At 44.5% G+C, this 15,815-nt stretch overlaps 1 protein-coding gene across 1 annotated transcript in view; it reads right to left on the bottom strand.

The window, feature by feature from the left end:
• The window catches only part of LOC141091335 (retinol dehydrogenase 7-like), a 36,437-nt gene extending 21,033 nt beyond the window's left edge, over positions 1 to 15,404 (bottom strand). The window contains exons 1-4 of the mRNA XM_073576863.1: positions 15,368 to 15,404; positions 6,059 to 6,096; positions 3,833 to 4,171; positions 1,132 to 1,390 (exon numbers count right to left, since the gene is read on the bottom strand). Coding sequence (XP_073432964.1) covers positions 1,132 to 1,390; positions 3,833 to 4,145 — 572 coding nt within the window. The 5' untranslated portion in view covers positions 4,146 to 4,171; positions 6,059 to 6,096; positions 15,368 to 15,404. The remainder of the gene's footprint in view (positions 1 to 1,131; positions 1,391 to 3,832; positions 4,172 to 6,058; positions 6,097 to 15,367) is intronic.
• Between the last annotated feature and the right edge of the window lie 411 nt (positions 15,405 to 15,815).

Raw genomic sequence — 15,815 nt, 5'->3', positions numbered from 1 at the left:
AGGCCATTAAAATAGCCCATTTGAGTGCAGGTAGGGTTTTTCCTGAACGCCCACTGCACAAGGGAGATGGCTGCATTCTTGGCAGAGAGGTCAGTTGTCTCCCATCAAGCAGATCTTTAAGGTGACATTGTTATTGCGTGTCACCGATTGGTTGGCATGACAGATGTCTCCCACAGACCTCTATAGTAGTCACTCCTTCCCTGTCCCCCTAGCATTAGGGACAGGGAAGGAGTCCCTGGTCCTAGGTCACCTAGACCTCAGGATAGCTGTGCATGCAAGAAGCCCCAAGAATCTCAGAGCTGGAAGAATGGATGAAAATCACTCAAAAAAAAAAAAAAAAAAAAAGTGGAAAGACTCTTGGGCTGGCTACGTAAAGCATTTACAAGTTGATACTTGCAAAACAGGGTGTTACTTGGTACTAAACATGCAGTGTGACCAAACTTTTGAATCAGACCATTTTCCTTTTTATAATTTATGATGTAAACAAAGAATAATATTTCTTTTTGCCTAACATACAAATGTAATGTGTCATCTGCATGACTGTGAAACAATGGTGGCTCATAGGCAGCAAGATTAATACCACCGCTCAGAGATGCACCTCCGATCACAGGAGTTGGCTGATGGGACTACTTCCATCAACCTACACTTGCTGCCAGAGCAGGTGGAGGTTGACGGAGTATTCATCAATCAATGCTAGAAAAAAAAAAAAGCCAAGCAAGACTGACAGCTGTCGACTGCAACTCCCAGATTTAGTAAAGTTTGGATATCAAGAATAGGGGTGTTTTTTCTGACAACCAGCCGAGCTAGAGCAAACAGCTGGGGGATGCAGCTCACAGCCGTCAGTTTTGCTTGGAATAGTTCTCAAAAATACAGGTGAACCTACCCCATTTTTTTTTTTTTTTTTTTTTTTTTTTTTTTTTTTTTTTTTTATAGTGCAGGTTCTGATGCTTCAGCAGGTTTGGTAAATCGTGCCTGGCAAGTTGTCAGAAGGTATAATTGTTGCCAAGTAATGCCTTGCACCATGTCAGACTCATTGCATCAAATAGAATTTTCTATCAAGACATGTAAAAGAAATAAAAAAAAAAAAAAAAAAAAAAAAAAAAGGAATTTTAAAGTTGTTCAAACTTGTACCTCATCGAGTCTGAGAAAGATTCTATGCCAAATCTGGAAATGCTGTATCCTCCTCCCACAAATGCTAGTCTGCCCATCACACTGGACACGTTAATAATTCGTCCTCTGGCTCTTATAATTAGAGGAAGTAGATTTAGGGTCACATCAATCATCCCAAGTAAGTTGACATTGAGCACTTTGGCAAAGTCATCTTTGTTAAGCCATCCATTGGGGGCTATAGGTATAGAAATGCCAGCATTGTTCACAAGTCCCCATAACCCTGTTAACAGAAAGTGGAAAAAAAGAATTTTATAGTTGATAATCATAACAGTACTGTAGCTAAGGTTCTGTTCATGTGGTATTCACATGGACAAAATACTAAGTGCAAAGTGAAGTGCTTTTTGATATTAGAACCACAGTAACAGAAGGAGTCCACATTAAATATTGATTACCAGTAAGTAACTTCATATTTTAAGAAAGCTAATGATCAAGAGTAAAGCCCCCGTTACACACTGCGATATCGCTAGCAATATCGCTGTAAAGTCACCGATTTTGTGACGTTACAGCGATATTGCATGTGATACTTACCTCCAACCGGCTCCCCTGCTGGTTATCGCTGATCGCGCGAGAAGCTGCTGGACCATTCCTCGTCGTCCACTTTCTGCGGCGCTTCCTGTGGCGCCGACGAGCGACGCGTGGAGCTGCGCGGGAGGACGTCAGGATCGCCTCGTCTGACAGGTAAGTAGCGATCCCCGTCCCCAGCGATGTCGCTGGTGAGATCTGCCCGAGTGGCAGCTCACTAGCAACCACCTAGTGATTCACCAGCGATCCTGACCGCGTCATATCGCTGGTCGGGATCGCTGGTGAGTCGCTAGGTGTAACGGTACCCTAATGTGTTTTTTCAGAGCTCATGACTGCGCCAAGAGAAGGAATCCACCTTTCAAGGACAGGAAACCTTCAGGATAAAAAAGGCAGCACCTCTCCTCACATCAGATGGATTACAGAGCATGAGGGGACCTCCAATAGTTTGTATATAAATGTTTGCAATCGCTCTATTCCTTCACCATAAAGTGAAAAAACCCACAAGCCAGAAATTGAAGCAACTTAGTAATGGGAGGGATTACAAGGGTGCAGTCATGGATTCTGAAAAAATGAATTGCACCATGAGAGACTTTTAGGAAGGGACCACAGCCTGTAAACTCCTCCCAAATGTGAGGTCAGAAGATGATAGATCCAGCCTATATAGTAGTTATATAAAGTAGAAGGGGGAAGCCCAAGTTGCTGTCTTACAGACCTGCAGCTAGATCACCAAATCTGACCTCTGCCCAGGATGCTGTCATCATCCTTGTGGAGTGGGCTTCAGACCTTCTTGAACAGCTCTACCTGTCCCAACATAAGCCATCATGAAGGCTTCATGGATCCACCTCAAAGTTCATTTAGATACCATTAATCTCCTCCTAGGGCCCAGAAAGGAGATTGAGAGCCTTATCCTTCTCCCAAGACTGATACTGTAATAGACACCTTCTAACATCTAAGGTATGCAACTTTTCCTCTTTAAAAAAAAAAAAAATCCTAAAGTCTGAACAGAAAGTTGTTCAAACTCTTCTGACCTATGACATTTAAAAACCACTTCAGGAAGATTCTGGGTCTGGTTTCAAAACTACCCCATCTTCCAGAACCTGCGTAAAGGGAGAATCTGTTGACAAGGCCTGTATGTCACTCACCCTAGCTGATGCCAAGGCTACCAGTAGAGTGGTTTTCAGAGATATTATTTTCACTGAAACAGTTCAAAAGGTTTGAAGGGCAATTCTGTTAGAACAAGATTCAAACCCATTGGGTACTTTTGACATAAGGACATGTTTGGACTAAGTACATGCTTTAATAAACTTAGAGACTGATAGGGATGCTGTAGTTATAATCAAAGGCAGAAATTTGAAGTTTTAAAGGGTGCTGACAGAAAGGCCCTGTTCTAGCCCCTTCTGAAGCAACTCCATGATACCATGGAGAGGCACCGTCCCACCTACAGTAGATTTAGTGAAGGTTTGAGACCATAATGAAAAACAGACTTACAGCCACAAGCCGGCTGGCTAACCAGGTTGGAAACCCTCAGTCATGCCAGACATACCTAAGGTCCTTCATGAGGCAATAGGCCCAAAACATAAAGTCGGCAGCCAACCACAACATGCTTTAAGACTTCTACTGAGAAGATGAACTCCAAGCATTGCCAACATCTGAACTCAAGATCTCCTACTCACAAAACCGGTGCCCCAACCAAGCCATAGCAATAGTGCAACCCAAGTGACAAAACAAAGCTAAACACCAGGCCACACAAGAATCGTGGGTAGGTACTGAGCATTAAGTCTAGATTCTCCCAAACATAACATTTCAGCACCCAACTGTGCCCCTGTACTCACTGTCATTCTTAATAAAGGCTGCTATAGAATGCACTGTGATTATGATTTATGTATCCTAAATTCAAGTGACAGGAAACATTAAGTGGGAGTTTTTTTTTTTTATATTGTGCACTTGGCATCCTGTCCAGTGAGAGGGGCATATCCCACTCTTGTGCGAGAGGAAAATTATGCTTTTTGGGATAGGAGGGCTCATGCCCATGTCACATTAATCAATGCAGATTTGATACTTGCATTTGGGTCAAACCAAGCTTAGTTAAAAGCAGCATTACAGTAATTCATAAAATTATATTAACAGATCTTATCATTACCTTCTCCTTTGACTAGCTGTTCAATCCAGTCAGCAGCAGCTCTCACACCCTTGCTGTCAGTGACATCAAAGACAACAGTCTGCACTCTACTAGATGTCTCGCTCTTCAGGTTCTCAGCCCCAGCATCAGTCAGACAAGCCGCTAGAACCTTCATTCCACGTTTGTCCAGTTTCTTTGCCAACAGTTCTCCAAATCCAGTGTCACATCCGGTAATGAAGACATATTTATCCGAGAGATTCTGCAGTATCCGATTCTGTCTGTACCACCTGTACAGGAGGGTTAGACCCACCAGCACCAGCAGAAGCAGCCACATGGTTTACAGAATTTGGAGGTTTAAACCTGTGTAACAATAGAAAATATCACCAAGATGTGTTCATATAATGAAGGAACAGACACTTAAATATTAATCTCTGCTTCATACACAAACCCTTACCTACCTCTTTCATCAATAGAGGGAGCTTAAATGATCAGTGTCATTTAAAAAAATTAGTAGTACAATCAACTATAAGTCATTTGTATTTTATCCAACCTGCATCCTTCTTCCTTAGTACTCAGCCAGAAACACAGCTAAAATGAATTAAAAAAAAAAAAAAAAAAAAAAAAAATAATAATAAACTGCCAGTTCCCTGAGGGATAAGATTCCAGCTGCCCGTTAAAGTCCTTAGAAATTAGCAGAGGCAGGTGGAAGATCAGAGTGAAATTGGCAGAGCGATTGTGTTAGAGCCTGCGTTTTACCTTATCCAGTGATGGATTCTCAGCTACACTGCTCAATGCTGCTGCATAATGTCCTCTAAGTTGTGATTTTTACCAACTATGTGCTACATAGAGAAGAACAGTCTCATGTCCTTCTGTAGTATGTATAGAAGACAAAATAGCCATTCACCACCACTAGCTTACCCAACTAAAACCCTGCATTGTGTTAGTAGTGTTTATTCTGAGAAGTCACCCAAAATGATAGGTAAACTTCAATGAATGCCTTTTCTGGCACCATAATGCCTTGATAATTTTGAATCTTCAGGAGGAGGACAAAAGCACTGCGCTGGAGTTGTAAAAACTCCAGCGCGGTGCTCTTTTTTTGTCCTCCTGTAAATTCCTGACAGCCACCAGCACAGAGGCTGTCCCAGCACCTGCAGCTCTAGTTTGCATTAGGTGGAGCGCTGGTGTTACTTCTAATTTTGAATCTTGTTTCCTAAATGCACAAACTCCATAGCTCTAGAAATTCTTTGGGCCTTCTGTCACTTTCTTCAGCCTTCTGGTTGCTGTTAGTATAGCTATGCTTTTGTAGCTTAAAGGAAAGCTCACTCCAACTGAGCAGCATAATGTAAGGTCCCAATTCCAGCAATATATCACTTTGCTTACTGTGTGCTGCCATAGACAGAAAGCTGGCAATGGTTTGGGAGTGGGGTTACACATAGTTCATTAATAATGGAGACTAGTAAACCTGCTGCTATGTAGTCCTCTAATCTGCTGAAAAAGCAGAGATTTTATAGAAAAATCAATAAGCAGGCCAGTGTTTGATAACTACAGATTGGAGATGTGTACACAACATGTCATGCATGCAATAATAGGAAATTATTAATTTCACTGTCCTAAGTCAATTGTGACAATTTAGATTTGGTAGCCATTGCTAAAGAACTGTTTATATAGAAATTAGCCATTTAAAGTGAACACTACAGCTGACGCATGCTGTTGACAGAGCAGCACATATCAGGCACTGGCTGTATTATCTCAGCCTGGTATGTTTGACTGCAAAACACTGAAACCATTTAAGAGCTGCTGTGGATTGAGACCGTGCTGTAGAGTAGGCAGACCGGCGGGTACTCGGCAGCTTCTCCCTACCCGCTGCCATGGATTGACATCTCTGGCTAATTGAGTGTATGAAATTGGTGGCTCTGCTGGAAAGAAGATCTTCGCAGGTTTTAGTTAGCACTGTTTCAATGCTAAACCAGTGCAAAAAAAAAAAAAAAAAAAAGTGCCCTGGCACTTTTTTTGTTTCACATGAAAGATGTTGGTTCAGTGTCAAAACACAGCACTAAAAGTCCATGGGCAGCATGTATCAGCTGAGAGATTCACTTAATCATCTGCTGAATGTAATTTTACATGGCTGTTGCTGTCAAATACATTTTTGAGAAGCACCTTAAAGTGAAAATAAAGTGCAATATTTATGGTCATTCGTTTATTACTGTGGAAATAAACAGATGTAAAAAAAAAAGTGCATTTTCTTACCTTTAGTCCAAAGCAGCATTACAGAGGGGAGAGTCCTCCTGAAATAGGACAGGTAATTACAATTAGTCAAATGAGTTCATCTTTAGAAAGCCACTACCGAGATGCATTAGGGTTTATTTCCACGGTCCGTAACGGCAGGGCCTTGGACGCAGCTCCGTCCAATGCGGTGTCTGCTTTTGTACGCGCGGGGATTTTGCATGTATTCATTGAACACCTGCAGAATCACCACATCCTATGCATAGACTGATAATTATCTTGTGGAGACTGCTAATAAATAGACATGCTGCCACCTGTGTCTTCCCCTCCACTATGCTGTAACATCTGGATGCTGCAGCTGTATGCAGCAAATGCTGAACGTCAAGATGTACCTTTACGGTGTTCTTACCAGCTAAACTGTGGTGGGGGGGACCCCCAAGACACCAACATCATAGTGTTTGCTGATAAAAGACAAGATATGCCCCATTCCAGGTATAACAAAGTGCTATGGACCAAGGGCCTTGGATTATAAGTTGGTTTCACTTCCATTAGAAGGGCCATGTATAGCGCCTTCCTAACGTATTTCACCATCACAGTCAGACCTCAGTATTTGAAGGTCAACACCAGGAGAGGGTGAAAAAAATGTAGGAGTTGTGCATGAGCTTCTAGTACACTTTTCCACTCCTTTTAGCTTACAAATACTGAGTGTAGTTATCAGGAGGGATATTGCTGCTGTTTTGTACTAAAGGGTTTATTCGAAGAAACTTTACTTTCCTGGTCGATGCACAGCAGCACCAATGGAATTTAGCAGTTTGGGGGGGGGGGGGGGGGTTTCCTAAAGGCAGCTTGTCCAGAGCATCTGATATTCAGCCTATAGCGTGGGAGGAGCGCCATACCTAACAATTTGGAATGCAGTGGCAGACCAATCATTGGTGCAACAGATAGTGGCTTCCTTACCACATGGGCCACTACTATCTCCAAACCAGATTGAAAACAGGGCATGAGCTGATAGACCGCAAAGGGCCCATATACTGTTCTTGTACGTGTCCACCAGTGGTAGTGTGCTTTGCCCATGAACTAAACATGGTTCTGGTCAAATGAGCTCTAAAGGACTGGAGACATGCTTGCTCACAGAAGTTGAGAATCATTTGTTATACATCTGGATAAAGAATCTCTGGACACTTTCCTGAAAGAAAGATACTGACTTTGTTTCATTGGTATGATCTATATAGATCTTTAAGGCTCCTCTTTCTTGGAAGGAGCTGACTAAAATACTGCCAATTCTATCTATTGGTTTAATGTGAAGGAGAGTGCCTTAGTAGTAAGTGCTGGTGATGTGCACTGTAGAATGCACTGTAAGAAATCAGATGTGTCAGCTAGAGTCAGGGCCTGTGTAGGGATGTGTTGATTGTCTTAGGCTAATTTCACATTAGCTTTTTTTGCACAGCGCATTGTGCGCAATAGAAATGCATGCAAAAGTGCATCATGCGTTTTTGCATGCGTTTGGTTTTAACCCCTAGAGAACGAATGCGCACAATGTCTACACATTTTTACGCCAAAAACGCATGTGCACGAAGATGCAGATGAACACACGTCCATGGGCACGCCTGCGTTTCCATAGACTAATGGGATATTTTGTCGCATTCCGTGTGCAAGCGTTGACGCCTTTCGGTGGACCCCAAAATGCAACAGGTTGTGTCTGGCACGCCTAGGTGCACACCTTGAAAAAAAAAAAAAAAAAAACGCATGCGCACAAAAACACATACGAACGCATGACCATGCGCATGCCCTGTTAAACATAGGTACGCATGCGCAGTGCAAAAAAATGCTAATGTGAAACCAGCCTTACCCTTTCCCTACCCCTGAAGATGACACAATATGAATACAGTTGCATCTGTTTTATATGTAAGTAACTTGTGTCTAGTATAATGTAATATGGTGATGGACATTATATAAAGGCGTTAATGCATAATGTGACAATAGCATAAGGTTAAGCTTAGGACAGTATAAGATGAGTGTGTAGCATGTAAGGTAGGAAATTGTTAAGGATAGGATTAGCCCAGTAGGTGGGCACTACTGTTGATAAGTATGGGGGCCCTCCTGGTTAGAGAGTTCAGTATCAATGAAGTGTCTAGTGAAGGCCATGCTCAGGTGCAGTCAGTTGCAAGGGCCAACCATTTGAAGTAGTGGGATGACAAGTGGAGTTCCCTGACGGATATTCCAACAGCATCTGGAGCTTAGGGCTCAGGCCAGGTAACAAGGAGAGAGCCTGGTCTTCTGACATTTGGTCAGTGGGCGTGGGATTACGTGAGGCATGTGGCCAGTCTTGGGTACACTGCCGGAGTAGACAGCGACTGAGGCCGATTCAGCAGGCTTGGAGGAAGTCCAGAATGAAAGGGTAGTTGTACTAAGGAGGAAGGAAGCATGAATTTATGTGTCCTGTCCCACATATATGCACCTAATGAACCTTGACTACTTACTAAAAGTTTGACTGTTGCAAAGAACCTGGTGTCTCATGCATTTTGTGCAGTGGCTCCTGAGGATGGAAACCTGGATGTAGCAGACATCTGCAGATTACAAGCGAGTGTGATGCACCAGACAGAACATTGGGGTACCCTTTGTCTGTAGAGTGCCAGAACACAAACAGCAGCTCGGTCGCAATGACAACTCTCAGACACTTTACATCGGTTACAGTAACCCAGATCTTGAGAGAATGTTATGTCAGCAGACTGAAGTAGCACAAAGGGAAATTTTTGCAGAGCCGATATAGTAGAGGGCAAAGATCCCATCTGGGAACTAGGTCTACAACAAGCAAGTTCTCTGGTCTGCCCTAATAAATCTGTTAAATATGATATCTTGGGAATCAATTTAAAGGCCCATATCAAACCCATCATTCAAGAAGTCTGGAATATCTTAGACTGTAGGAGGTAGTGAGGACACCCGGTTTCTGTTGAGCCAACTAGAGGACATTCTCAATTGTCTGATTGTACTAAGGTGTTCATAACCACCCAAGATAGTCCAAAACTTTTCAGAAGGATGCCATCAGTCTCCATGCAGTTAGCTGAAGCCAGTATGAGGAAGACATATGTTGTCCTGTGTCACTTTGACGAAATGTTGGAAACTTACAATATGTCAATGCTCATGATCAGAACAAGCCAGGCTCTTTTGGGCCAGTATGGGTAGTTGACAATTCAATCGTATATACTTTAAGATGGTTATGCAAATTTGCAGAAATTTGTAAGCTAACTGACCCAAATGTGTTCATGATCAAGGAGAATATTGAATTAGGAATAGTCCAAGAGGCTCAGTTTGATCAAGTTCAATAGAATGTTGAACTCCCTGATGTGCACAGCTGACAGCAGCTGTAAATTGAAATTATCATTTTCCACTTTGTGTAGATGTGAATCAGAGCAAATGCAAATTCCTTTAAGGCAATTAATGTTGAGTGTTGTAATGACATGGTCAGACATGATCTTGACATCTCAACCCCTGCAAGAAGGATGAGTGAGCAGCACTCACCCATCTTCATATCTGAGGTTAAATGATAGGAATGCCTCTGTGGAGGTCAAATCCTACCTGGCCACTAGACCCATCAAATGGGCAAGCCATCTTGTCAAGTCACTCCCTCCCTAAAAGATCAGATATTGCCATCATTTCTAGGCCTAGACAATTCAGGGAGGATTTTTTTAATCTGGGGAGAATTGTTGAATCTTAGAGATTAAGTCTCAGTTGGCATGATTTTGCGCTATCAGGGACACATCTGACATCTTGCTTCTTCCAATAATTTGTTGTATGCTGCTATATTTTAAGCATCTAACAAGATTATTGGTCTGAACTGTGACCAATGACCATGCCTATAATGGTGTTTAGTCTCTCCATTGGAAAAGAGAATCACCATATCACATTCAGTATAAATCTGCAAAGCTGAAATGGAAACCTATGGGATTTCTGGCAATTGAAGTATCCTAGTGCTTGGATGCACAAAGATTGAGTCTAGACGACTTGAGAAATTCTACAAAAATAGCTACATTTTCATTCCCTTTCTCTAAGGCAGCAAAAAACAGCAATCTTGGTGGTGTGAAACAGTGAGGGGAATCATGCAAGTGCAATTTTGCATCTCTCCTGAATGTGTTTAGAATAGTGAACCTCTGGTGTGTATTGCAATCACTGCCACAGCTGTGGTTATCATGCTAAATAAAAAGAAAAGTGTGGACAGGGTCAAGTTGTTTGAAAAAACTCAGTTTAGGAAAACCGGTCTTGGGCTTTTGCTTTTGGAGAGATCTGTAGGTTGGATCTCTCCCTCCAGTCTGTCTTACAAAGTTACCCAATGGCTATGGTTTTCATTTAAACCTGCAGTTAATGTTTGGTTGTGGCAATTTTTGTTTGGATAATGTGGCGCCCCCAGGAGTACGGTCGCCACAGTGGCATTACCTCCCTCCTAGGGAGTGTGATGTCAGGCTTGGGAGCAAGGAAGGATCTCTCTATCAGGTAGTTCCAGCACAGTTCCTACTCCAGGCCAGCAGAGGGAGCTCTGAACCCAACTACTGAGGAGCTGCGCTGTTAGGAGGAAGGAAGTTAGTTGGTGCAGAGAGAGGGAAGAGTGGCGACGAGCTGGGGACTAGAGCAGAGCTAGTCCCCAAGCTGAAGTGCAAAGGCTGGACCCCGAGGCTGTGTGGACGTGAGAGAGTGTGAGAGGAGTTCTAAGTAAGGGCAAGCAAGAGGAACTTGAGTGTAATTCAGAACTACAAGTACTTCAGAATAGTGCTAGAAAGGAGACCTCACAACCCATTTGCATAGAGAGATTCCCAAATTGCTTCCAGGCTGATCCAACTCCTGTAACCATCTGTAATCAGAATCCTGGACTGTACCTACAAAGCACAGTAAAAAGGTAAAAGAAACTGCACTCTGTCGTGTCCTTTGAATTCTCCCTGCATCACCTTCTCAGCACTGCTACATCTTTGCGCCACACTACATCTTCCTCCACCTGTCAACATCTTTCTCATCTTCCCTGGGACAACAGCTCTGCCTGTGGAGAGCTATTCCAACACTGCTGCATCATACCATCTGTCCCAGAGGATCTAAACTGCAGCGCTGGTCCCTTCTGGCCAGATACCACAGGTGGCATCAAAAACTTATCTTCATCAGCCCCTGTAAATAATCCCCTTTCATTGGATGCCCAGGGTCATGGACCGGGTCACCGCCACTGTGACTGTCCCTTTAAGGAAGCGGCCCGGTACCGAATACCCCACAAGCGCTGGCGGGCGCTCCAATTTCATATGTAGCAAAGCTGAAAGTGCTGTGGACATATGCCTGGCTGTGTGAAGCTAATAGATGCAAGAGCCAGCGACGTGGGCAACCACAATAGCACCCGTGAACCTTACAAGGGTGCATGTGTCAGCAGCACTGGACCTTTATATACACACATTCCTGGCTGTGATCCAGAGGTGAGCAATTTCATGTATGTAGTATTTGGACAATAAAGTGTTACTTACTGCCTGGGTCACGATCACTAAATTCACTGGAGGAAAAATGCTGCTGCCTTATAGAATGATGGAGAATGCAGACAATGTGAATATCGGTGATTAGCCTGTAAAATTACAAGTTAGGCCAGTGGACAATATGCTAGGATCTACTAAGGAAGTTGGTCCTTCTCTAAAATCAGCAACTGCAGTTTCAGCATCAACAGCACGATCAGAAGAGCAACAGTACCACCAACAACCTGATTCTGCAACAGATTGTGGCCCTGCGAGAGCCACACCCACCCCCGATTCCGGTTCATCCTGAGGCTCAGGACATGGTCAGGAAGATTTTGGAGATGACATGGAACATTCCTCACCATGTTTGAAAGCACTGCTCAGTGATAGAGCTTGCAAATCTTCCAGTGGGATGAAGTACTGGCTCAGTTCTGGATGGAAGACACCGAGAAGGCTTAGTTTGACCTCAGATGGAAGTATGCCCAGAACCATGGGAACTCAAAAAGGTGAGGTACTTGTGTGGCACCCCAGAATCCAGTTGCCATAGTGACATTGCCTCCCTCTAAGGGGTGATGCCATGCCTGGAGGCAGGAGGGGGTCCCCATGCCAGGTAAGGCCTGTTTCACACTTCCGTTTTTTCAAATCCGTCAAAATCCGTTGGTTTCCGTTAAAAAACGGATCCGCCATTTTTTTTCAGGATCCGTTTTTGTCCCATAGCGGTTACCGCGGATCCGTCAAAAAACGGATCCAGGTTTTAAAAACGGATCCATTTGCATCCGTTTCCATCAAAAAAACGGAAACGGATCCGTTTGGCGGACACAAAAACGGAAGTGTGAAACAGGCTTAACAGTGTACATGACCATTCCTGCTGCAGGCCAGAAAGGAGAGCTTTCTTATAAATTCTGGCCAGCAGGTGGGGTTAGTGATTCAGTAAGAAGACAGCTGAGAGTAAATGAGAGTTGTCATAGAAACGGTAGTTGGAGCTCATGACAAGACAGTTAGAGACAGTGGGACTTGGTCTATGGAGAGGGAGGGGACAGGAGCAGTGACAAGAGGCTCTGGGTCACTAAAATTGTGCATAGTTGACCCCAGAGCAAAGCGCTGATATAAAAAGGGATGTCAGAGTCCTTGGCTGGGCAGGAGCTTACGCCCTGACAGCTGAATCTGGAGTGCAGGGGACTGCAAGTTCCTTGGCCATACTGAACACATGAAGGCACTGCAGCAGACCGAGAGCCCGGGGCTGACCGTGAAGAGGACAGTGCCCGTGCTATAGGCTCACGCTGTCTGCCATATAGGTTAGCAATCATGCAGGAGAGGGCTGCAGCTTAGCTACAAGCAGCAGGGACTCAAAAACAGCACAGAAGGAAGGTCCTCAACCCCACCTGGCAGGAATGCCTCCAGGTGAGCCAGACTCAATCCATCTGTGTGTGGTACCCCAGATTGCAACTATTTTCAAGTAAAAGGTAGAGAAAACTGCACCTCTGTGTCCTTCATTTATTTTCTGCCCTCAAACTTTCACCTCCATCTGATCAAATATATTTGCCCTGTGCCCATGCTCTACCCGTGGGGAGCTGAACCATCTTTGCTGCGTCCCCAGCAGCCCCAGTGGACCAAAACCGCAGCGTCGGCCACTCATTGACAAACACCATGGGTGACATCACATAACTTTCCTCTATTTTTAATTACTGGATGCTCAGGGCCATGGACTGGGTCACTGCCACCGTGACATCCCCTTTAAAGAACCTAACCGGCCTGGTACCAAGTAACCCAAGACCCTGTGGGGTGCTCCACTTGCCTAACTGGGGCTTAATACTTATGTACAGGCACAAAGTGTATGAGTAATCCTTTATGGAGAACAAACACACTGAGTCTCAGATGTCTGACTAAAATTATATAATTATATATTTTATAAAAAGCTCCAGCTTGGAGACCGCAAGTAGAGCCCAAATGCTAGAGCAAGCAGTAGTCGACCAGTTTTTGCAAACTCTGTAGCTAGACAATGCTGGGTATGGCGAGAGGACTTGGGCAACCTAGATCAGGTTGTTAGCCTGATAGAGGGTTATGTGTCAGACTCTATCACACCAAGCCCTACAAGCTCAGGAGTGAGATGTGTGGCGCCCCCAGGAGTATGGTCACCACAGTGGCATTACCTTCCTCCTAGGGAGTGTGATGTCATGCTTGGAAGCAATGAAGGGTCTCTCTATCAGTTAAATACAACACAGTTCTCATTCCAGGCCAGCAGAGGGAGCTCCGAACCCAAAACTGGGGAAAGCTGCTCTCTGGGGGCCAGAAAGGGGAAATTTAGGCAGTTTGTGTGAGGAGGGCAACGTGTGTTGACGTGGAGGAGAGGAGCTGGAAGATTGAGTTGAGTGCTCACTTCTAGCTATAGCGCATGATCTGGAGTCCGGTCGCCAAGGTTGTATGGATACCGATGTTCCTGCAGCAGAAACCGGAGGAATAGGAAGCTGTAAATGCTCTGTTCCCATATAAGACTCAGAGGCACAACAGCAACGGGTGAGCCAGAAGAAGGCTACAGCTGTCTGCCATACGAAGGAGTTCTAAATGAGAACAAGCAAGTGGAACTTCAGTGTAAGTGCCCAAGATAAGCGCTAGAAAGGAGACTACACAACCCATCTGCATAGAGAGATTCCTAAGTTGCTTCCAGGCTAATCAGCTCCTGTGCCATCTGTAATCCTGGACTGCATTTACCAAGCAAAGTAAAAAGGTAAAAAACTGCACCCTATTGTGTCCTTGCCTTCTTCCTGCAAACTCTCCAGCACTGCTACATCTGTGCCAGGCACTACACCCTCTTCATCTACTCTGCCCTGGGACTGCAGCCCTGCCTATGGAGGGCTACAACATCATTGCTGCACCACACCATCTGTCCCAGAGGATCTGTTTGCAGCATCGGCTTAACCCCTTTATTGCTGAGCACCACAGGTGGCGTCACGTATCATTCACTCAAACTTTAACCAGCCACGCTTTAACCCCTTTTTACATGGATGCCCAGGGCCACCGCTACTGTGACACTTGCCTCTGAGATATCAGCCCGGTACCGAGTACCCCACTGCCCTGGCGGGCGATCCATATGACCCTCTGCTGGGGGTTAGACCAAATAGTGGCAAAACTGATGGGACGGTCCCAGTATCCCCTTAACCAGAGGTGCTACCTCTAAGGTGCTTGTGGTACCAAGGGCTAGGCCATTTGGCTGCCAACTGCTGAGCCCATGGACTGCAGGTTTACTCAACAGATAGCCAGTTGACTGTCTGCACCACAGATACACAAAGTGAATCCCATCTGTGCCAGGTACGAGTCAACAGGTATCAGATGGGAGTTGTTAGTACCCAATGGTCAGAAAAAAAAAAAAAGCAGGATTGTTTGTATACATGGGGGGGGGGGGGGGGGTCTCCAAGAGTATCTGACAGTGGAGGTTACCTTTTCCACCATGTGTGGAGAGATTAAACATACAGTAGGAGTGGTAGAGACCCTTGCATATAGGACGGAAGAGACTATGGGAGAGCAGAACTAACCCTCCAAAAAGGTATAGCCGAACACTGAACGTGAAGATCCCGAGTCAAAGATACCTGCCGTGGGGGGGGGGGGGGGGGGGGGAAGCGCTAGAATTACCATTATAGGGAGAGTAATCCTGATGTGTCCTCAACCTCTGGGGAAGCCTGACATCAATTCTGGAGCTGGAAGTATCCCAGGGGACTTGAGACAGCTCAGGATCCCACACTAGCCCCAGCACACAGGAAAGGTAATGAAAAATGTGGTGGCATAGTTTGGGCCAGAGGTGGCTTTTCTCGATGGCAGTGAACCAGGAGTTGACAATAATCAGTATAGAAATAATCTGCCATACCATATGGCTGTGCTTGAGCAGCTGCTGTATCTGGGAGCTTTAAGGAAAAAAAAAAAAAAAAATTTACAATATACAAAATTATATATATATACATATACACACACATACACACTAGATTAAGGCATGATGCTGTTGCATTGGGAAAATTTTATAATCTATATATATATATATATATACACACACACACACACACACATACACACACTAGATTAAGGCATGATGCTATGGCATCGGGAGGATAGTGATGTAGCGTTGACCATGTGTTGTGCAGCACTGTGAGTAGCACACCTTGAGAAGGAGATGTGGTGAACAGCCATCCCGCCCATCTCTTTAGCTTTTCACAAAAACCCGGCCCTGTTAAAAGAGGAAATAACATCTCAGCAGCAAATATGATGCTGGACCTTGACATCTGGGTTTATATCACCAAATGAAAGAATTTTGATGATAC

This window comes from Dendrobates tinctorius, unplaced genomic scaffold (assembly GCF_039654945.1).
Source record: "Dendrobates tinctorius isolate UK_male_01 unplaced genomic scaffold, ASM3965494v1 ptg000051l, whole genome shotgun sequence".
Lineage (NCBI taxonomy): Eukaryota > Metazoa > Chordata > Amphibia > Anura > Dendrobatidae > Dendrobates > Dendrobates tinctorius.
The sequence above is the reverse complement of the archived record's forward strand: the minus strand, read 5'-3'. Positions and strand labels throughout refer to the sequence as shown.